The sequence below is a fragment of the Ictidomys tridecemlineatus genome, chromosome 7 (genome assembly GCF_052094955.1).
Source record: "Ictidomys tridecemlineatus isolate mIctTri1 chromosome 7, mIctTri1.hap1, whole genome shotgun sequence".
Classification (NCBI taxonomy): domain Eukaryota; kingdom Metazoa; phylum Chordata; class Mammalia; order Rodentia; family Sciuridae; genus Ictidomys; species Ictidomys tridecemlineatus.
Window position 1 is genome coordinate 180650060 of NC_135483.1, and position 22331 is coordinate 180672390.

The 22331-nt window shown below is 41.2% G+C and overlaps 3 protein-coding genes across 6 annotated transcripts in view; 2 read left to right on the forward strand and 1 right to left on the reverse strand.

Moving 5' to 3' along the window:
* Bcs1l (BCS1 ubiquinol-cytochrome c reductase complex chaperone) overlaps nucleotides 1-4163 on the forward strand; it is a 10720-nt gene extending 6557 nt beyond the window's left edge. The window contains exon 7 of the mRNA XM_040267842.2: nucleotides 4088-4163. Within this exon, the coding sequence (XP_040123776.1) occupies nucleotides 4088-4091 (4 nt within the window). The 3' untranslated portion in view covers nucleotides 4092-4163. The remainder of the gene's footprint in view (nucleotides 1-4087) is intronic.
* Rnf25 (ring finger protein 25) overlaps nucleotides 1-4818 on the reverse strand; it is an 8755-nt gene extending 3937 nt beyond the window's left edge. Inside the window, exons 1-6 of one of the 2 annotated variants that reach the window (XM_005330477.4) lie at nucleotides 4709-4818; nucleotides 2310-2384; nucleotides 1785-1887; nucleotides 1627-1694; nucleotides 1461-1530; nucleotides 72-143 (exon numbers count right to left, since the gene is read on the reverse strand). In XM_005330477.4, coding sequence (XP_005330534.2) covers nucleotides 72-143; nucleotides 1461-1530; nucleotides 1627-1694; nucleotides 1785-1887; nucleotides 2310-2384; nucleotides 4709-4749 — 429 coding nt within the window. In that variant the 5' untranslated portion in view covers nucleotides 4750-4818. Of the gene's footprint in view, nucleotides 1-71; nucleotides 144-1460; nucleotides 1531-1626; nucleotides 1695-1784; nucleotides 1933-2309; nucleotides 2385-4708 lie in introns of both variants that reach the window. The other variant, XM_021729946.3, reaches the window with a different exon arrangement.
* The window catches only part of Stk36 (serine/threonine kinase 36), a 27473-nt gene continuing 9955 nt past the window's right edge, over nucleotides 4814-22331 (forward strand). The window contains exons 1-14 of one of the 3 annotated variants that reach the window (XM_040267818.2): nucleotides 4814-4990; nucleotides 5432-5697; nucleotides 6863-7003; nucleotides 7108-7185; nucleotides 8231-8361; nucleotides 8628-8877; nucleotides 10403-10496; nucleotides 10781-10950; nucleotides 11133-11320; nucleotides 11823-11922; nucleotides 15437-15580; nucleotides 19251-19430; nucleotides 20637-20734; nucleotides 21180-21285. In XM_040267818.2, coding sequence (XP_040123752.2) covers nucleotides 5578-5697; nucleotides 6863-7003; nucleotides 7108-7185; nucleotides 8231-8361; nucleotides 8628-8877; nucleotides 10403-10496; nucleotides 10781-10950; nucleotides 11133-11320; nucleotides 11823-11922; nucleotides 15437-15580; nucleotides 19251-19430; nucleotides 20637-20734; nucleotides 21180-21285 — 1800 coding nt within the window. In that variant the 5' untranslated portion in view covers nucleotides 4814-4990; nucleotides 5432-5577. Of the gene's footprint in view, nucleotides 4991-5431; nucleotides 5698-6862; nucleotides 7004-7107; nucleotides 7186-7942; nucleotides 7993-8230; nucleotides 8362-8627; nucleotides 8878-10402; nucleotides 10497-10780; nucleotides 10951-11132; nucleotides 11321-11822; nucleotides 11923-15436; nucleotides 15581-19250; nucleotides 19431-20636; nucleotides 20735-21179; nucleotides 21286-22331 lie in introns of those variants that run through there. The other 2 variants (XM_013360888.4, XM_078018012.1) reach the window with 2 other exon arrangements.

Sequence of the window (22331 nt, forward strand, 5' to 3'; positions counted from 1 at the left end):
TATGATACTGCATTAGCACTCACTCAGAATCCTCATCTGCCGTAAGCACATCCCAGGCCCCAGAAACCTACCTGAAAGCCATAGAGACAGATGACACACTGGCCATGGGGGATGTTGTTATCTGTGAGAATTTCTTTTCCTTTCTGAGATGAGAGAAGACAACATGGAGGCAGGGACAAGAACTGTGAGCAAGACCTGCCTTCTACTTCCAAGAGTGAGTGGCAAGACTCCATGTCCACAAACCAGCTTGTTGCCCTGTGTTTCTTCATTCCTGTCCTGTGTTACCTCGTGTTTATGAATTCCTGTTCTGGTCCCTTTGCTTACAAACAATCCTCCATATCACCATCTCTCCCTGACAAACTGGATCTTCCTGGCTTCAAATTCCAAGTTAATTGTTTTAAGATATATTAAAGTCACTTTTAATATATCTTGGAGAAGAAAACAATATACCTTGGAAAGAAAAGGCATTAAATTAAAACTCATCTTCTGTGAGGCCTCTTTTATTTATTTTTTGAGACAGGGTCTGGATAAGTTGTCCAGGCTGGCTTTAAGCTTGCACTTCTTCTTCCTCAGCCTCCCATGTACTTAGAATTACAGGCATGCACAACCACAAGGGAGGCTTTCTTGATTAACACTCCTTGATTATCACTCCCCCATGGTGCCATGAGTTTGTTCTAGAGTTGGCTGGAAGAAAGTCAAGGCACACACAATCCAGATGGACAAAAAAAAATCAAAAGGCATCAATTAGTCCATAAAATATGCATTTGCATCATTATGTGAATAGCTAATCCTCTGGAATTTCAGAGTTCAAAGCTGCATTGTGGAGGCCTGACCCAGGAGTGCCATAGTGGTCTAACATGCCCACTCCCTGACACTGGGCCACCCACCTTCACTCTGTTGTGAATATTTTTCTCAAAAATTCCAAGTAGAGGAAAACAAACTTGACCTTGATTGTGTTTTTAATCTTAAACAGGGAAAGTTATCTGTGTATATTAATTTGGGGCTCTATGTGTTGCAATGTATAGATTGTTTCCTTAACCAGGGTACAAAACAGACTGCAATCCCCCTGTCTTAGCTTACCCAATTGTTGGGATTACAGCTATGCACTATGACATCCCACACAAAACTTTGAGCAGAAAAACCATAACTTTTTCTTGTCAAATCCAATGGCGGGCTGGCCTTCAAATGTTCACTAATGGTTAACCTGCCCAGGAAAGATCCCCATCTTTTCCACTCACAGTTGCTAGTGCCAAGAAATCAAGAAATGCAGTGAAATGAAGCAAGAATAAAGGCAGCTAAAGAGGAAAGGCACTTTTCTGTTGAGATGCTAGAATAGACAACTTGGGTAAGAGTTATCATCTTTCTAAATTAATTTATGGCTTACCTAAATAGAGTCCCTTGGGGAAAAAAATGGTTGTAGTTTAAAGGGAAGAACATTTTCCCAGGCCAGCACACCTTACCTCAATTAGTTCATAGAGCATGGCAGTGCCCAGTCCTGCTTTGGCCACGTGGCCCAGTGCTTGTGAGATCCTGGAAGAAAGAGAAGCTTATATTAGGCCTGTCCTCCTCCTTCACCAGGCAAAGCTGTGTGCTGAGCTTCCCCTGCTAATGACCAGCTCAACTTACTTGTGGATCTGCTCATCTGAGAGTCCTCGGGGGTTACGGATAGATATCTGTGGCACCTCTTGGGGATACTAGTGGGGGAAAGTAACAAGTTACTGCTAAGGCAATCCAACTTTGGGGACTCTTCCCTTCCTTCTTGTTTTGTATAGTAAGAGCCTCACCTGCACTGGGACCTGAAGCACCAGAGTAAAGCAAACATACTGTGAATCTTGATCCTCTGCAGTGGCAGGGTGCAGAGTGATGAAGATCTCCCATGGTGAAGATCTGCAGGTGGATGAAGTGAAGACCCAGGATGTAACAGAGCAGAGGCTTGAGGAGAGGAGCAGGGTGAGACAGTAAAGCAGGCAGAGAAAGTGAGCATTGGACACTTTCTTTTGAAGAAATTAAGGAACAGCCTTTGTCTACACAAGAGAAACATTATCTCTGAATCAAGGCTCACAGTGTCTTTTTTTTTTTTTTTTTTGAATTTTAACATTTATTTATTTTTTCTTAATTCTCGGCGGACACAACATCTTTGTTGGTATGTGGTGCTGCTGAGGATCGAACCCGGGCCGCACGCATGCTAGGCGAGCGCGCTACCGCTTGAGCCACATCCCAGCCCCGCTCACAGTGTCTTAAGACCTGATTATGCACAGAATCTGGTCATTACTAAGAGGATTCCTATTCACCCCTAGCTGAGTACATACCTGCCATTTCCTTTAATCACCTGTAGTTCATCCAGATAGATAGACTCTAACACTTCGACTTCAGAGGGAAGGACCCTAAAAAGACATGAGGAGACTTACTTACTATTACAGCTCTCCCTGCCAAAGCCTGTTAAAGCAAATGAAGGCTGGCTTTGTAGAGAAGTGGCTATTTGCTTGATAGCTTTCTCTTGCTAAATTCCTTAAAAATAAGAGAAAAATGTTTCCCTACATTGTTGGTGGCCAGGTAGGAAGCTTGGAATCAGAATCTTGGACATCATTCATGTTAACAGACGGGATGGAGTCCCAGAAAGTGAAATGACTAACCAAGGCTTAACATAGGCAGAACTGGGACCAGAGCCACATTTCCTGACTCCCTGATCAAGTTTCATTCTACAGTTGAATATCCCTTAGTGGCCATCTCTATGATCCAAATATATGGCATCCATCCATTACTAACACAGTTACCAACACTAATCCTGCCTTTTGCTACATCATTGTTCAGCCTGGATCTCAGTGTCCTGGCTACTGTCTAAATATACTGCCAACATCAGTCACTCCAAACCTTCTCTAAGGAGATACTAACATGAACAGAACAGCTCTCGGTGGTTTAAAGGCTGTGTTGTAGGAGAAGAGTCATCAACCATAGAGTCAGTAATATATACCAATCACTTATCAGCTATGTAATCTGGGTAGTCACTTATTCCTGTAAGCCTAAATTACTCTGTCTACACATATATATAATACCACCTAAACCAGAGTTTTTGTGAAGATTAAAGGTGATTTGTTTATGTAAAATCTCTTATAGTGTCTGGGCCATAGTAACTAGACTAAGTCCTCTTTTCTGTTTGTATATACCCTTTTCACTTAAAAGAAAAGTGGGAATAATATAGTCAGTAGATATGTTTATAACCTTAGCTGTCTGGTTGACCTAGATCAGCGTAAATTAGGATCCATGGTTCTGATGTAAATCAGAGGACACAAACTTAGTCACAGAAACAGCATTAAGTAATGATACTGAAGATGAATAATTTAAGTCCACAGCTCTATCCAGGTGAGAGAAGGAAAGACACATGCTTTGTTCTCTTACATATTGTTCCCTCTTCACAAAGAGCAGGGGTGCCCTAGCATGAGCTATATCATAGGTTCTTTATTATTACCTTTTAAGCCTTAGGTAGAAACTTCAAAATATAAAATTATAAAGTGTTACATCTCACAGATAACGGTGGAATAGTTCTGATTGATATGGGAGTGGAAGTTTGGGAGTACCACAAGCTGCTGAATTCACTAATGGCCTCTCACAGTCCAAGGTATCCTCTCAGAATCTCAATGTTCTCCTCAAACACTGAAAACCACTAATCTAGATAGTCCTAAAAAAGAATGGCCAGTGAGGTTTAGCCTAAATTAATGTAACACTGAGGTGCAGCCTCAGTCAAGAGACAATTTTAACACTTCTCCCACTCTAGCTGTGTCTTGGGTCCTAGATACCAGGCACAATATGGGATGGTGGTAAGGTGGTGTCAAAAAACAGGGGAGAGGGATGGTAGAGTGTCCTAGTACTAAGAATATGAGATCTAGAGGATATAGAACTGAATTCCTAGTAGTAATTGTGTACCTGAGGCAAATCACTTCACTTCTTTGGATTCATCAAGTCTCCTCAGGTCCCACACCTCAGATTTACTAATGAAAAAGGCTTTTGTATCTTACATATCCATAGTGATCCTCTCAACTACTCTATGAAGTAGATGCCACACCCACTTTTTTTTTTTTTTCTTTTGCAGCTGAGGACACTGACTCACAGAAGCTTGGAGGCCTGGTCAGCATCAGACAACTAATAAAATGTAGAGTGAACCCACATTTATCCTGTTTCCAAATCCCAAAGCCCTTACAGGTTCTGGTCTCTTGTTGAGAATGCTTGCGAGAAGGTCTAGGGAGGTATTTTTGTAGGTTATAAGGTTTCTCTCAACAACAGTCCTTATTAGTGCTGCCTGGGAGAGAAGGCTGAGGAAAGCGTAGGTGGAAATACGTTGAGCCAAGGGGCAAAGGGGCCCGGAGCTGAAGGACATCAGTTCTGGAAGGTGGGGAGATTTGATGAGCAGGTATGCACAGACCCCTGAGAAAATTCACTTCAGGAGAGAATGGGAGGGGTGGGACCGAAGGAGGAGGGATCAAGTTGACCAGGGGGGGCATCAGCTGGCCCGGCCCGAGCCGACCCAGACTCCCCTCACTTAGATCAGCGCCCCTCACCCTCCCGTTCCCAGTCCAGGAGCTCGCCTAGGCAGAGGTGTCAGCATCTAAGGCATCCCTTATCCCTCGCTCCATCCCAAATGCCCCCCGTACGGACAGTCTAGTTCTTCGAACCAGATCCAGGCAGCCAGCCAAAGCCCATGACCCAAAGTTACCAGTCCTCCTCCCCGGCAGCTGCCGACGCTGACGCCGCCATGTCTTCTCCGGCCGGCAGCCGGAACCGGAAATACCCTGGGGAAGTCGGAGGCGGAAAACTGAGGCGGGTGTGCTGCTACCGTTTCTAGGCAACCTCAGACTCCCCGTCCTTAATGGAGCGGGATGGCCAAGCGACAGCTTGGAAGTGCTCTAGGAAGTGCCTATGGGCGGTCCACGTCCCTCCCACACCTCTGAGAGCCTTTGTCTTCTGAATTTTGGGCCAGTTCTAGCGAGTAAAATTGGTAAGAATGGGGCCCGAAAGAGCCTGGCAGTAGGCCACGGAGAAAAACTAGTTAAGTCAAGCCAAAGTAAGGAGACAGGCCCAGGGGACCAGGCTGGAGGCCGCCACCGGCGCCTCCCGGACTTAGCGCTCCTATTTTTTTTCGGGGGGGTTTGGGGGAGTTTGAGAAAGATGTCCGGATCAGTGAAATGCACGGGCAAGTGTCCGGGCCAGGCTGCCTAGGAGTGAGAGGTAGGAAATTGGGGTAGGCTTGAACCAACAGAGTCCCGTGGGCTTGCGGGACAGGAGAGTAAAAAACGGGGAGGAACTCCAAGAAGATGCTTCGTTTGTTCCAAGATCCCATTATCTTTCTATCTACTCCACCCGACCGTGTTTTTGAGGCCCGGATTAGTGTGAAAAAGGCAAAGTGGCTAACGTTTACCTTTCCCCGTGCCCGAACCAGGCCTCCCAGATGTGTGAAAGTGACCCTGGATCTGTAGCTCTTCAGCACCAGAACCAGGCCTCCCAGATGTTTGAAAGTGACCCTGGATCTGTAGCTCTTGAGCACCATCGCTACCTTCTTTCCTGAGAGATCCTGAAACCTTTGTTATGGAGAAGTACCACGTGTTGGAGATGATTGGAGAAGGCTCTTTTGGGAGAGTGTACAAGGGTCGGAAAAAATACAGTGCACAGGTGGTGAAGAAAGGGATATATTTTCAGTGGGATTCGGTATCCACAACTCCAATGGAATATGGGGCCAAATGTGTTTAAACCAACCTGTATTCCTAAGGCAATGACTGTCACATTTCTTATGAAGTATGGCCACTAAAGTTGGGTTATGTGGGTTCAGATTCCAGCTCTACCACTTTCTGGCCTTGAAACGAAGGACAAACTACTTAACCTCTGTGTCTCATTTTTCCTCATCTATAAAATGGGTATAAGAACTTATTGATGAGGTTTGAGGACTAAATATGTTTTTAGACTAAATCCCTTAGTGCAATGTTTGGTACCTAGAAAAAACAAATTATTATTATTATTATTATTATTATTATTATTTTAGTAAGCCACATCCCCAGCCAATTTTATTTATTTATTTATTTATTTATTTTATTTGTGGTGCTGGAGATCGAACCCAGGTCCTTGTGCATGCAAGACAAGCACTCTACCAACTGAGCTATATCCTCAGCCCCCCATTTTATTTTTTATTTTGAGACAGAGTCTCACTAAGTTGCATAGGGCCTTGCTAAGTGGCTGAAGCTGGCTTTAAACTTCTTGTCCTCCTGCCTCAGCCTCCCCATATTGCTGGGATTACACTTCTGGGCCACCACTCCCAGTTTATTATTCTTAATAGTTTGATCTATCATACCATTGCAGGAAGAGACAAAACACCTGAACTATTTTTCCATCTTTATTTTGCCTTCACTTTTCCTTAAAATCTCAACTGAAGTCCTTTGGTTAGATCAGAACACCTTTCTCAGAATCCATGAATAGAATCTGTTTAGCAAAGGGTGTCTCCACTGGGTGCAGTGGTGAAATGCCTGCAATCCCAGAGGGTGGGGAGTTCAAAGCCAGCCTCAGCAACTTATCCAGGCCCTAAGCAACTTAGTGAAACCTAAATAGAAATACAAAAAAAAATGGTTGGGGATGTGGCTCAATGGTTAAGTGTCCCTGGGTTCGATCTCTGGTACTGAAAGTGTTTCCTCCTAGGTTGAGGGGTGGGCAAAGCTTGGGCAAGGCCAGCATACAATGGGGTAAGAGGTGAGAGACTAGCCAGTGTAATAAGAGTTGCTCAGTCTAAGGTCTTAAGTTCTGGACTTCTGAAGTTAAGGTTGAAATCCTAGCTTTTTTTTCAGTAGTATGGTTAGTCCTTGACTCTTCCCTTTACCACTGATAGGTGGTGGCCCTGAAGTTCATCCCAAAATTGGGACGCTCAGAGAAGGAGCTAAGGAATCTACAACGAGAGATTGAAATCATGAGGGGCCTGCGGCATCCCAACATTGTGCATATGCTTGACAGCTTTGAGACTGACAAAGAGGTGTGCTTTCATGGTTTTGGATCACCTTTCTCCAAGGGTCCCAATAATTTCCTAACCCCAGAATATATGAGCATTCCATTAGTGACGCAGCCTTCTCCTCACAGGTGGTGGTGGTGACAGACTATGCTGAGGGAGAGCTTTTTCAGATCCTGGAAGATGACGGAAAACTCCCTGAAGACCAGGTATGTTTCCTGGATAAAACTTCTCTTCACCCCTGACCACTCTGTCAGTGAAGGGCTGGGAGGGCAATTAGAGGGCAGGGAGAGTCTCCATTTTTGAAAACTCCCAAGAAGAATACAAGAGTCTGTGTGTATATAGAGGCAGTATGACATGAGAATTAAGTATGTGAACAGTGGAACCAAAATATCTGAGTATGAAGCTTGGTTCTGCCTCTCACTAGCTGAATCTCCTTGGACAAGTTAATGGAAATAATATCATATCTACCTGATAAGACTATTGTGGAGATTAATGAATTAATTCACATTAAGTATTTTAACAACTATCGTTAATGTTGTGAAGATTTTTATTGGGTATCTTTGAGATAAAAGGGGCTGTGTGGTGGCACCAGAGAAGGCAGTGAGAGATAAGGGTTGTGGGTCAGGCAGGATGTGCCACTAGACGTAGAGTTTAGCAGCCGGATTTGGTTGAATGAAATCTTCAGTCAGATTCTGTAGGACCCCCTCAGAATTACTTATCACAGTTCTCTTTTTCCTTTTGCGCATTCATATCACTGTTTGAAATGTCTTTTTCATTTCTTCTTATTTTTATGTGTGACTACTTCTCTTGAGAAAAGATACTGTCTTATTTAGTAATAGCTAATGTGTGTTGAATGTTTACTCAATGCCAGGCACCATTTTGAGCAGTGCTTTACACACTTTTATTCATTTGGTCCACACAATAATCTAGAAGATAGGTGATATCATTATTCTCACCTTATAGATGATGAATCTGAGAAGCATAAAAAAAAATTGCCCCTGGTCATGCAGCGAGTAAGTGAGGTTCAATACATTTTCCTTGAGTGAATGAATGAATGAATGAATGAATGAATGAATACATGCATAAATCAACTGGGGAAGCAAAAGCTGCCCTTGTTCTTGAACAAGTAAACTCTGGGAGAATGGGAAAGAAGAAAAAATCACATTAGTGGCAGTATTAAAAGTCTTTGGCTTGTTAGCCAATCCTTCCCTCCTACCTTTTATTTTTTCATCCTGCCTATCTGAACCCTAGGTTCAGGCCATTGCTGCCCAGTTGGTGTCAGCCCTGTACTATCTACATTCTCACCGCATCCTACACCGAGACATGAAGCCTCAGAACATCCTCCTTGCCAAGGGTGGTGGCATCAAGCTCTGTGACTTTGGGTAAGGATTCTGAGCTTCTGTCTATGTCTCCAGTTCTGCAAGGGGTCTTAGACTGTATGTGTAACTTACATGAACTTCCCTTGAGAACCTGAACTAGAGACTGAGCCTCCAGCTGGATCCTTTGGAACTAAATCAAATGTACTCTCTGTTCTGGCTTGAGATAAATCATACAATGACAGGTAGTAGTGAGCAGGTTTAATTTCCTATTAGTGACTGGGTCTAGAATATCTTTTCCTTTTCCCTTTCCATGCCATTTGCTACTGCAGATTCGCCCGGGCTATGAGCACCAACACTATGGTTCTTACCTCCATCAAAGGCACACCACTCTATATGTCTCCAGAGCTGGTGGAAGAGCGACCATATGACCACACAGCAGACCTCTGGTCTGTGGGCTGCATTCTGTATGAACTGGCTGTAGGCACTCCTCCCTTCTATACCACAAGCATCTTTCAGCTGGTTAGCCTCATCCTCAAGGACCCTGTGCGCTGGCCCTCCACCATCAGTCCCTGCTTTAAGGTAATGAAAATTGAAAGGGAAAATAATTTTATATCAGAAAACTGTCTCTGTCTACCTCTATTCCCTTTTCCAAAATCTTTTTCCAGAGCTAGGGCAGGATTTTTCAGGAACTGGGCCAATAAGTCTTGCTTTTCTACTGCAAGGGCTTATGCTGGGCTGGGGGTTGTTCTAAAGCCTGCCAAACTTGGGAGTGGTAGGCCCTGTTTGGAGCAGGATAAGCTTTATCACAATAAAAAAGTAATTTCAAAACCTAAGAAGTAGATACTTGTTCTTTTACATGACCTCTGTTCTACTTATTTCGTATCATACGCAGAGTCCAGGTGATATTTAGATGTTGCCTATGTTGCTTCCAGTCTTCCTCAGACATCAGAATGGCCAGTGTCGGAGCTGGCTCCATGATTAGGGGCAGATGACAGAGGTGGTGCCTGTTCATGGTAGCTAAGTCTCAATGGGTTTTTGGAGGAGGGGAGGGAAAGGCTTTGTACTCTATTTTTTATCTAGGGCAAGATTTTGGATCCTCAATGGAATTTAAGTGCAGTTTTATCCTAGAATAAAATCTCATTATAACTTTCCTATGCTCTATCTAAAATGAAAAGGGACAAATTCCTTTACAACCTGTTCAATTGGGGAGACCCAAATAATTAGAGAAAAAAAATCTAAACAAAGAAACCTCAGGGGCTGGGGATGTAGCTCAAGCGGTAGCGTGCTCGCCTGGCATGCGTGCGGCCCAGGTTCGATCCTCAGCACCACATACAAACAAAGATGTTGTGTCCGCTGAAAACTAAAAAAAATAAATATTAAAAAAAATTATCTCTCTCCCTCTCTTTCTTAAAAAAAAAAAACAAAAAAAAACCTCAAATAGGAGAGATATATACAAAGATAATCATTCTCTCCTATGGTACATTCGCAGGGATCTTTAGCAAAAGCCATAGTTATACAAATCACCTTGTTTTAGAACAGTGGTCATAATCTACTAGTACCTTTTTGTTTCTGGCCCAGTTGAAGATTTTTCCACCAATAATTCATAACATATACTTCTTGAATTATAGTCTCTATTCCCCTCAACCATCTAAAGATTTGCTTTTGAGTGTTCCCAAACATCTCTACACCATTACTGTTTGAGTGTCTTCTTAACTATAGATCTATTTCTATGCAGCCCAAAACAAACCCATAATGAAAGGGAGGCATCAGTCTGGGAATCCCTTGAATGTTTGCTTTCTGAAGATGACTGTGAAGGTGATATCTTCCTCTCAGTTGTTTCTCCCTTCTTCACAAAGTTGGTGACATTGAAATTCTGTACTCATGTCTGAGGGTACAAAATCTCCATGAATAGGGATTGGTGCTCCCTGGGAGGTGAGGCAGTAGTCTTGTCTGGAAATGGGGCCCACAGTAACAGTTGTCAAGGTTGTGGTAAAGTCTGTTATTATACCAATAGGAGTTCAGGATTACCAGTTCTGTTGACAGGTTAGAGAGAGTCTAGAAGGAAGGGAAGGAAGAGCTGATGGAGTATTATTTCTCTTCACAGAACTTCCTACAGGGGCTGCTCACCAAGGACCCCCGGCAGCGTCTGTCCTGGCCAGACCTCTTACATCACCCCTTTATTGCTGGTCGTGTCACCAGTGAGTCATCAGGATTCCCAAGGCTCTGGCACCTCCCAGTATTTTTTCCAACCTATCTCTCTGCCCTCAATATCTGGATCCAACATATTATCATTTCTCTACCAGCTTGAGCTTTCTCTTTCTAGCCCTTTGCCTAACTTTGGCCACTCCTGCTCCCTTTTTGTTATTGTCTCAAATGGCTGCCTTCCATAGAAGCCTGGAGACACTGAAGTAGTCTCTGGCCAAGTGGCCATGGTGTCTACAGCCCTAGTATAACCATGTTTTCTCCTGCTCCCTCCCTGCAGTAATAACCGAACCAGCAGGCTCAGAGTCGGGTACCCCATTTACCAGTCGCCTACCCCCAGAACTTCAGGTTCTAAAAGATGAACAGGCCCATCGGCTGGCCCCAAAGGGCAGTCAGTCTCGCCTCTTGCGTCAGGCCTGTAAACGCATGGCTGAAGAGGCCAAGCAGAAGGTATGTGAGATACAGAAAAATATGTAACATGTAAAAATATATAACTAACCAGGCTAATCATTGGGGGAATTGGAAAAGGAGGTTGACTTTCTAGGAAATTGGGAAAGGCCATGAGTAAGATCCATACCGTCCTACAGCATCCAGACAGTTCTGGTCCAGTATCTCCTACTCATCTCCCACAGAAACACCACAACACAGAATCTGCCCTTGAGCAAGAGGACAGGAACAACAAGGTGACTCCCAGCACAGTCCCTCTGCCTGGACTACGGGCTACTCCTAAGGAATCAAACCTCCTGGCTGGGATCTTGGCCTCAGAAATGAAGAACAGCTGGGCCGAGTGGGGGGCTGGAGAGGCCCCTCCTACACCTCGGTGAGGGTTGTATAGTGGGAGGAGGTATCTTGTAGATTTTTGGCTTGAGCTAGAATAAATTTAAAATGGTTCCTGTCACTAGCCATTGCCTAAATACAAACCAGCCCTTCAGAATTTGAGTCCGGGGTTGTTGGGTTCTAATTATAGACCTTTTCCTGACTCATTGGGAAAGTTAAGGATTTTCTCTTCTTCATTTCTCACTTGTTCTTTGACTGAAAGGAAAAGGATTATTTCCAACCAAAAACGCAGATTGTTTGAGTTGAAAGCCATAGGTGAAAACTGTAGACTTGAATATAAGATCCAAAGTGGGAGCAGTTAAGGATTTGTGTGTAGAGGTACATATCCTGTACTGGCCATATCCCATACCTGAGAAAAATTCCTCTATCTCCCTCGATGGCTTATACCTCATTCTTTTTCCTGGGTCTAGAGGGAGGGACAAGTTACTGAACTCTGAGCCTCACAGTCTTGGGACTCATCCTACTTCCATCCTGACTTCTGGCAGGGAAAACCACATCACCCCAGGTTGTGAACAAGCATTCCCAGAGCTGAGGTCAGAGGTGGTCGGCCAGCGGAGCATTGATGCAGTGGACCTAGAAAATGAGGTAAGCCTTAGGGTTTCTTCTTAGCCTCATTCCTGCTATGGCATGTTGGGCCCAGGTGGGTGTTTTTCTAGAACAATGATTCTCTTAAGCATGAGCTCCTTTTGTTTTAAAAATTACTTTTATATCAATTTATAGATTTTAATAATAGTATCTGAACATGTAATTCTCAAAGAAGAGAATGCATAGGTAAAATCAAAAGTGCCAAGTTGGGCATGGTAGCACATACCTATAGTTCCATCTACTTGGAAGGCTAAGGCAGAAGGATCACTTGGGCCCAGGAGTTGCCACTATATTGCCAGCCTAAGCAGTATACTGAGACCCCATCTAAAAAAACCAAAACCAAACAAACAAAAACCCTTCTTATATCAGTTCTAGGTGTGACTACTGTTATTAATTTAATCTGTGTCCTTCTAAACTTTCTAACTTTGTATTCACATATGTTCACAAAGGGAAATAGTTTGGCTGTTTACTGAGTTCATCCTATATGTATTGCTTCATATCATGCCTCTTTTACCCTTTGATTTGTTTTAGGGCTTTTTCTACATCATAGCATATATTTCTACCTCAGTCTTTTGTGTTTTATGATTCTAATTTTTTATTTTGAAATCATTTCAACTTAAATATTACTTGTGAGAATACTATGTAGAATTCCCATACATCCTTATCTTGGCCCATTTTGTGAACCAAAATAGAACACCTAAGACTAGATAATTTATAATGAACAGAAATGTATTTTTTTTTAAAGAGAGAGTGAGAGAGGAGAGAGAGAGAGAATTTTTTAATATTTATTTTTTAGTTCTCGCCGGACACAACATCTTTGTTTGTATGTGGTGCTGAGGATCGAACCCGGGCCACACACATGCCAGGCGAGCGTGCTACAGCTTGAGCCACGTCCCCAGCCCCAGAAATGTATTTTTTTTTTTAAAGTTGTGGAGGCTGGGAAGTCTAAGATGAAAGTAAGCAGGTTAGGGCTGGGGTTGTGGCTCAGTGGTAGATCGCTTGACTAACACATGTGAGGCCCTGGGTTCGATCCTCAACACCACGTATAAGTAAATAAAATAAAGATATTGTTAAAAAAAAAAAAGAAAGAAAGAAAGTAAGCAGGTTAGGGCTCAGTCTTTCTCCTTCTAGCATAGTACTTTGAATGCCACATCCTCCGAAGGTGAGGGATGCTCGAACAGAAGAGATCGAGTGAACCTACTCCCACAAACCTTTTCTATAGCAGCATGAATCCATTAATAGAGGTGGAGCCCTTGTGACCTAAAAACCTTCTATTAGCCCCACCTCCCAACAAATTTTGGGGGGGATTATTTAACACAACCACACACACACACATATATATATATATATATATATATATATGTATAATGTTGTTGTTGTTGTTTATTACTAGGAATTGAACCCAGGAGTGCTTAACCATTGATCTACATCCCCAGCCCTTTTTATTTTTAATTTTTTAAAATATTTATTTTCTGGTTGTAATTGGACACAATTCCTGGACCAGTTCCTTGGTTTTCTTTGTTTTTTATGACAGTTTTTAAGGTATATGTATATTACCTTTATTTTATTTATTTATTTTTACGTGGTGCTGAGGACTGAACCCAGGGCCTTGAACTTGCTAGGTAAGCATTCTACCACTGAGCCGTAACCCCAGCCCCTTTTTATTTTTTGTTTTCAGACAGGGTCTCACTAAGTTGCTTAGGGCCTTGCTAAGTTGCTGAGGCTGGCTTTGAACTTGTGATCCTCCTGCCTCAGTTTCCCAAGCCACTGGGATTACAGGCATGAACCACCACAGCCAGCAACACAAATATTTTGGAGAGGACAAAGACATTCAAACCATAATCCCCCTTATACCCAGATTCACCAGTCAAAATTTTGTCAAATTTGCTTTACAATTCTCTCTCCATATATGTTTGGATATAGCATCTTTTGAATCATTTTGAAGTAAGTTGCAGATATAGCCCTTCATCCCTAAACAATTATAAGGTCAATCACTTGACTACCACCGTACAAAGAAATTTAATATTGATATGTTATTATAATAATAGTAAATAGATTAATGGACTAATCTACAATTCATATTCTGATTTTGCAAATTGCTCCAGTAATGTATTTTATTAAAAATTTTTCTGTTCTGTGATTCAGTCTAGTATCATACATTGCATTAAATTGTTAATACCTCATTAGTATCCTTTAGTCTGGACCAGTTCCTTGGTTTTCTTTGTTTTTTTATGACAGTTTTAAGGTACATGTATTAGTCTGTTTTTCATTACCTGAGCATGCTAACTTTGTAAAGAAAAGTGGTTTATTTAGCTCATAGGTTTGGAGATTCAAGGGCAAGATACTGGCATTGGCTTTGCTCTGGTGATGATCTCATGGCTGATGGCATCACAACAGGGAGGTGGTATGTGTGGGAGGAAGTGTCACAACTCAAAATAGGAAGCCTGAGAGATTGGGTGAGTCCAGGTTCAGGGTTTTATAACAACCCCCTCTCAAGAACTAATTAGAGTCCCTCAAGAAATACTTAATTCCAGGTTGGGAATATAGCTTAGTGGGAAAATACTTGACTAGTTTACATGGGATCCTCTATTTGATCACCAGCATGGTTCCCCCTCAAAAAAGAAAAAGAAAAAAAAATATATATATATATATATGAGAGAGAGAGAGAGAGAGAGAGAGAGAGAGAGAGAGAAATACTTAATCCTTTCTGCAGGCATATCCCCTTCCCACTTGACCTAAAGACCTTATAAGTAGGCCCCATGTCTTAAAAGTCTCACTACCTACTGGTACCACCATGCTGGGACCCAAGCCTCCATTATATGAACTTTGGGGAGAATACACATGTCCAAAGAATAACAGTACATTTATTTTGTAGAATGTTCCTCAAACATTAGATTAGATTAGATTCAGTTTATGCTTTTTTGGCATAAGTAATACATGCTCAGTACTACATTCTTTTCAATAACCTCATAGTATTCACTAGTAGGGATGGATCCCTGGTTGTTTATTTACTGAGTTTATGATGTTTTCATTTTTTATCATTACCAACCATGGACATCCTTCTAGATATTTTTTTGTTTTTCTGGTTTTGTTTTTGTTTTAGTATTAGGGATTGAATTCAGAGTACTTAACCACTGGGTCCTTTTCAGTTTTTATTTTGTGACAGGATCTTGCTAAGTTGCTGAGTGAGGGCCTCATTGAGTTACTAAGGCTGGCCTCAAACTTGATCCTTCTACCTCAGCCTTTTAAGTTGCTGGGATTACAGGTGTGTGCCAGCACACCTGGCTTCTTAGTATCTTCTTATGCACACTTGCCAGTGCTCTCAAAGACTTTTCCAGACCCCTCACATACTGCCCACTACACCCTTTTATGACTGGAGATTGAAGGAGGCACTTGCTGCTTGCAATTACTTCATGATTCCCCCAATTTCTGGCCCCAAGTTGAGAGCATGATCCTGAGACTTATACGCTCCTCTGACCTCTTTCATCCTCCCACCACTTCCCTTGTTCCCCAGGAGCCAGAAAGTGATGATGAGTGGCAACAACTGCTAGAGACCACTGAGCCTGTGCCCATTCAGCTGAAGGCCCCTCTCACCCTGCTGTGCAATCCTGACTTCTGCCAGCGCATCCAGAGTCAGCTGCGTGAAATTGGAGGGCAGGTAATGGGCAGAGGGTACTGTAGGCAGGATTTGGGGCTATTTTCAGAGAGGAAGCATTGAAAAACATCAAAAGGAGAAAGTTTGTCTTTCCCCAGTTCTTCCAGTTTATCTGCATAAATAGAAGAGACTCACTAACCTCCTTTAGTAACACAGAAAGAGAAGGCCTTTTCTGAAGGAAAAAAAATAACTATCTAGAGCAGGCATCAACAAACTTTTTTTGATGGTATATATTTTAGGCATTGTGGGCCAAGAGGCAAAAAATTCATAAGTACTTAATTAAATATTTAAGTATTCATATAATGAAGAAAAACACATTTCCACAAAATATTTATGGACAAGCCTTAAAAACAAAATTGTAACAATTGAATATGCCATATTTTGTACTACAGGTATACTAGTGAGAATGAAGTTCTTTGTTGGGGGGGTAACATTTTTCTTAATTAACATTTGCTTAATTAAAAGTTAGGATTCACTCTTATAAAGCCTTTTTTCCTTATCTGAAACAGTGCTCTCCCTTACTAGGAACTCACCAAAATATGCTGCTTATATTTATTTCCCTTTTTTTTTTTTTTTTGTGGTACCATGGATTGAACCCAGGGCCTCACACATGCTACGCAAATGCTCTACCACTGAACTATATCCTAAGTCCTCCCTCTCTTTTCTTTAAATTTTTTTTTACAACAAATTTATTGAGATCTAATTTATGTGCCACAAAACTTACTGATTTTTAGTATACAATTAATAATTCCAGCAGAGGCAAAAGGATTGCAAGTTTGAAGCCAGCCAGCCTCAGTAATTCAGCAAGGCCCTAAGCAACTCAGAGAGACTGTCTCAAAATAAAAAGATATATCTCAGTGGTAAAGCACTCCTGGGTTCACTCCCCAGTACCAAAATAATAACAATTTCAAATTATGAAACTATCATCATATTCCAATTGTAAAACACTTTTATCATCCCATAAGGTTTCTTATACCTATTTTCAGTTAATCACTTTTCCCAGTCCTAGGCAACCATTAAGCTTTCTATCTTATAGGTTGTTTATTCTGGACATTTCACATGATTGGAATTGTATATGATCATTGTGACTGGCATTTTTCACTTAGCATGATGCTTTCAGGTTTATTCATGATGTAGCATGTATTAGGATTTCATTCCTTTGTATTATGTATGAGTATTTCATTGTATTGATAGATTACATTTTATTTATCTACCCACCAGTTGATGGATTGTTTTTATTTTTTGAAAACATGGGGTTGTTGCTGCTATAAACATTCTAATCCAGCTGTGTGCTGCTGTATGTTTTTGTTTCCCTTGGCTAGATACTTAGCAATGGAATTGTTGTCATGTAGTAAAAATTTGTTATTTAGCATTTTAAAAAACTGCTGAACCATTTTCCAAAGTGGCAATACCATCTTACATTCCCACCAAAAGCATGTGAGGGTCACAGTTTCTCCATGTTTGCCAACATTTATTATTGTCTGACTTTTTTGATTATACCCAATCTAGTAAGTGTAAAGAACTTCATTGTTATTTTAATTTGCACTCCACTAATGATAAATGATGAATACCTTTTCATGTGCTTATTAGTCATTCGTATATCTTTGGTGAAATATCTGTTCTAATCCTCCATTAATTTTTTTAAATTGATTTGTTTATCTTATGGAGTTGTAAGAATGTGCTATATATTCTGGATATAGGACTTTTACCAGATAAGTGATTTGCAAATATTTTCTTCCAGTGTATGGTTTGTCTTTTTTTTTTTTTTTGCCATCTTATAAGAATGTCTTTCAAATCACCAAGATGTTGAATTTTCTCCTTTTGTTTATTATGCTTTTGATTGTAAGATTATATTGTTTATAAGAAATCTTTTTCAAACTGAATGTCTTGAAGATTTTCTCCTAAAAAGATTTCAACTTATTTCTAAGAGTATAAATTTTACCTCTTACATACATTAAGTTCTCTGACACATTTTGAGTTAATTTTTATTTATGATGTGAGTTAAGAATCTAAGTTTATCTTTTTGCATGTCTATACACAATCCTAGAAGGATTTTTTTGAAAAACAAACAGAAAAACCAAACCAAAACAAAAAAACTGCCCTCTTTGAATTGCCTTGGCATCTTACTCTTGATTTTTGGCAATAACACATTGTTGTCCTATTATTGAATGGTTGCTGGATTTTTAATTTTTTTAAATCAGCATTGACTAAATAATGTTGATTTTAAAAAAAGAATCTAGGGCTTTGTATAGGTTAGGCAAGCAATTCTACCACTGAGCCACACCTCCATCCCCTGTTGAACTCTCTGAGTTGGAATTCCAATTCAGCTACTCATTAACTGTGTGGTCTTTGACTATGTATTAATCTGTCTAGAAGCTTCAGATTTCTCATTTAAAATAGATAGTTTGGGGCTGGGATTGTGGCTCAGTTGTAGAGCGCTCTCCTAGCACATGTGAGGCCCTGGGTTTGATTTTCAGCACCACATATAAATAAATAAAATAAAAGTATTGTGTCCACCTACAACTAAAAAAATTAATATTTATATAAAAAATAATAAGATAGATAGTTTGGGCTGGAGTTGTAACTTGATGGAAGAGCACTTGCCTAGCACCTGTGAGGCACTACGTAAAAAATAATAAATAAAATGTGTTCATATAATATAAATAAATTTATAACTAAATCATTTATAACACATATATCATAAATTTAAAAAATAAATGGATAGTTTTAGCCAGGTGTGGAAAACAAGGCAGGAGGATCAAAAGTTTGAGGTCAGCTTTGGCCACTTAGTGAGACCCTATCTCAAAATAAAAAAATTAAAGGCTCGGGATGTATCTCAGTGGTAGAGCATCCCTGGGTTTAATGCCCAATTGGGGCCAGGGGAAGGGATATTTCTATTTACTTTATAGGGTTATTGTAAAGATTGCACAGGAAAATTAATGCCCAAATTTAAAAACAGTGAATGGTATGTTCTAAAACAGCTGTAAATATTATTCCTTTATATTTAAAATTATAATACTGTCCCAAGTTTATAGGCTGTACAAGTAAGTGTTAGGCAAGATTTGGTTGGTAGGCTATAGTTTATGATTTCTTGACCAGAAGTTGAATGACCTTCGGTCTCTTTAAAGTTTAGTAGCATTGTTTTGTGTTTATTGTTTTTTAATTTTCAAAAGTGCTGTTGTGTGCATGTGTGTGGTGTGTGAAGGGCTGGAGAGTGGAGTGGGAGCAGATAGGATTGTTACAGGGCCTGATAGATCCTGAGGGGAATTGCCCTGCCCCTTAGTCTCGGGTGTTCTGTGTCAAGTGACCTGACTATCTATAGTCCTCTTCCTTGGAACAGTCGCCCTCTTTCCTTGCTCTTCTTCCCTGGATTTTAGATTCTAAAAAAGGAAAGCAAATATTTGGCCTACTTTGCCAACTCCTTGAGGACATTTGATATCTGTGACTCTCCTTTTTCGTGTGTGTGTGTGTGTGTGTGTGTGTGTGTATTTTAGTTGTAGATGGACAAAATACCTTTATTTTATTTATTTTAATGTGATGCTGAGGATTGAACCCAGTGCCTCACACATGCTAGGCAAGCGCTCTACCACTGAGCCACAACCCCAGTCCCTCTTTATTTTTCTTATGATCCATTTGCCTATTAATTGCTGTCTCTTTCCATCATGTCACCCAGATCCTGAAAGGCACCCTGGAGAATGCTTCCCATATCCTCCCTGCTCTCCGGGTCCTGAGCAGTCTTCTGTCCAGCTGCAGTGACTCTGTTCCCTTGTATTCCTTCTGCCAGGAAGCAGGGCTGCCTGAGCTGCTGCTCAGTCTCCTCAGGCACAGCCAGGAGAGCAACATTATACAGCAGGTAAGCACCAGGTCAGGAACTTCTGAAGACTAACAGAAGGTTCTTTTGCTTGGAATTCTGTCCTTTAGGCTTCCAACTGTATTTTCCCTGACTGCCTTTTATTTTATTTTCTCCTTTTTCTAATTAGCACACCATCAATTGCAAATTCTCTGCCCTTCTGGGGCTAGAGAGGTAGTGTCAGTCAGTGAAGTAGGCTAAGTTTATAACTATGTGAGAGGTGGGGAATCTGACAAACCGGATTAGACGCCCTCTCTAAATGGACCATCTTCTCCTTGCTCCAGCCTATTGTTGCTATATGAAAATTTGGGCCAGTGTTGCCATATCTTCAAGTTTTCAAGTAGAAATCCAGATTTTTATACATAATTCCTTCATATTTAGAATAAATATGGTTTGAATCATTGGATCCTAGGCTTTACTAATGTGATTTTAGAGGGCAGAGTACTGAAGTTCAGAGGCTAACTCATACTTAGTCATTAATCTATAGATGGTCACAGAAATTATAAGTGGAAGAGCTAGGACTGAGACGCACTGTATTTGGAGCCAAATCTCTACTTGCCTACACTGTCTGCTGCAGCTGAGCTGTGAAGATAGGAGGACCATTATGTCACCCGGAGAGGACAGAGTCAGAGTTTACAAGGGCATAGGCTAAGGCAGCTGGCAAGCTGTACTCTGCTGATGAGTATTTGGGGGGATTTTAAGGAATTTTTATGAATTTTTTTTTTTTTTGAAAAATAGAATCTCCTACACTTGAAAAAGACACATTTCAGGCTGTTTATAGTGCACTCACTGGCTGACATTTTGTCACCTCTTGATCTTCTCTCTGCCCATACTTCTTCTCCCCCATCCCTTTCTGTTTGGTCACTTTGGCTGGATTTCTGTAGGCCATTTTTATTTATTTATTTATTTATTTATTTTGGTACTGGAGAGTGAATCCAGGGGTTTAACCACTGAGCCACATCCCTAGCCCTTTTTTGTGTTTTATTTAGAGACAGGGTCTCGTAGAATTACTTAGGACCTCACTAAGTTGCTGAGGCTAGTTTCAACTCATGGTCCTCCTGCCTCAGCCTCCCGAGCTGCTGGGATTACGGGCATGGGCCACCATCCCCAGCTCTTCTGTATGCTCTTCTTTTACTATTTTTTTTTTTCTCTTTGCCGCCATCCTCATGTTGTCCTTACTCTCTCTTTTTTTTCCCTCTTCCCTGGCAGCAACCCTGGTATGGGGCCTTCTTACGGGACCTAATGGCTGTGATTCAGGCCTATTTTGCCTGTGCCTTCAATCTGGAGAGGAGCCAGACAGGTGACAGGTGGGATAAAATGCATTTTTGCTCTGCTGACCAGTTTGGCTTCAGTTTCAACTCCATTTCTTCCCCTGCAAATTAGGAAGATGCCAAGTGAAAAGAAGTTGTGATTTGTGACAGAGCTAAGTGGCCCTCAGAGTTAAGCTGTCCTCTTAAGGACCTTCAAGCATCTCTAGCTTCACCCCAAGACTTTCAGGTTCTAAGAGTCAGCAGTCACCATGGCCTCTAAGTGGAAAGATCAAGATGTGAAAATGGCAGAAAAGGGGCTTGGAGGCTGTGTGTGTGTGTGTGTGTGTGTGTGTGTGTGTGTGTGTGTTTATTGGGGGAGACAGGGAACATTCTGTTGTGTTTCTTTGTAGAGATTCTCCTATCAGCCAGATCTGACCCATTCATCACATTGGGGCTTTTAGTAAAAGGATGAGAAGAAACTATGGGTTCATTTTTTTCCCAGCCTACAGGTGTTTCAGGAGGCTGCCAATATCTTTCTGGACCTGTTGGGGAAACTGCTATCTCAGTCAGATTACTCTGAGCAGACATTGAGGAGGGACAGCCTCATGGTAATCTGATCCCACCTCCATATTTCTGTCTCTCCTGTCTTCCTCTGTGTTTCTCTCATCCCTTTTATTATGAGTATAAAGAGGCAGAGCAAGTTAATAAAACAAACATTTGTTAACTCCTACCATATGCCATATGCCTCATGAGTCCCTGCCTTTAAGGGACTAGGAATAGTCAAGAAGGGAAGAGTGAAAAGTACTTTAGAACTTTGTATAAAATACAGATGCTTTGGAAAAGATGCCATTAACATTATTTGGAGGGTTATGGAAGAAATCTTGAAGAAGGAAGTCATCTCTGTTAGGCCTTAATGAACACATAGCAGTTTGCCAGTGGATAAGGCAGGAAAGTAGAGAGCACATTCTAGATAGAAAGAGCAAATTTCTAAAGGCCCAGAGGCATCAAACAACTGGTGTATTTTAGGGGACCACAAATAGAAACATTTCTTCTTGAAGAGACTTATGAATCTTTTAATATTTCCCAACACTAAGGACTAGATAACTATGTGGATTCTCTCCCTGGACCCTGGCAGTCAGGACAAGAGAATAGAGAATTGAATGGGAAGACAGCTAAGTTCTCATGATCTCAGAGGAGATAATTTGAGAAGAGCATGTGCAGGGAAGTAAACAATCTCCTGGTCCTTATTTAAATTGATAGTTAGGTACACAGATCTGGACTATATTTCTGCCTCCAGAGAGCAGTCCATTCAAACTTTTCTAATCTTCTAATTCTAATTTCATATCCCTCACCCTTCCAAGTCAGGAAGTTTTGAATGTCTAACCTAAATTTCAGCCTGCGGTGACACTTGTTATTCACCACTTTTTCTGTCATTGTGCAATGAGTAGCATGAGGAGTTTAAAATAACTATCCCTCCTCCCAAAATTTTGTATCAATAAGATTGGGTTGAGGAGGGAAGTCCCAGGAATCCCTAGGAATTCTACTCATGGTCTGTAGATTACACTTTGATAAATATCGTGTAGGGAAGAGATCAGAAAATAGAAGGATTGGCTGAGACTTGGGGATGGCTCAGTGGTAGAGCGTGTGCTTAGCA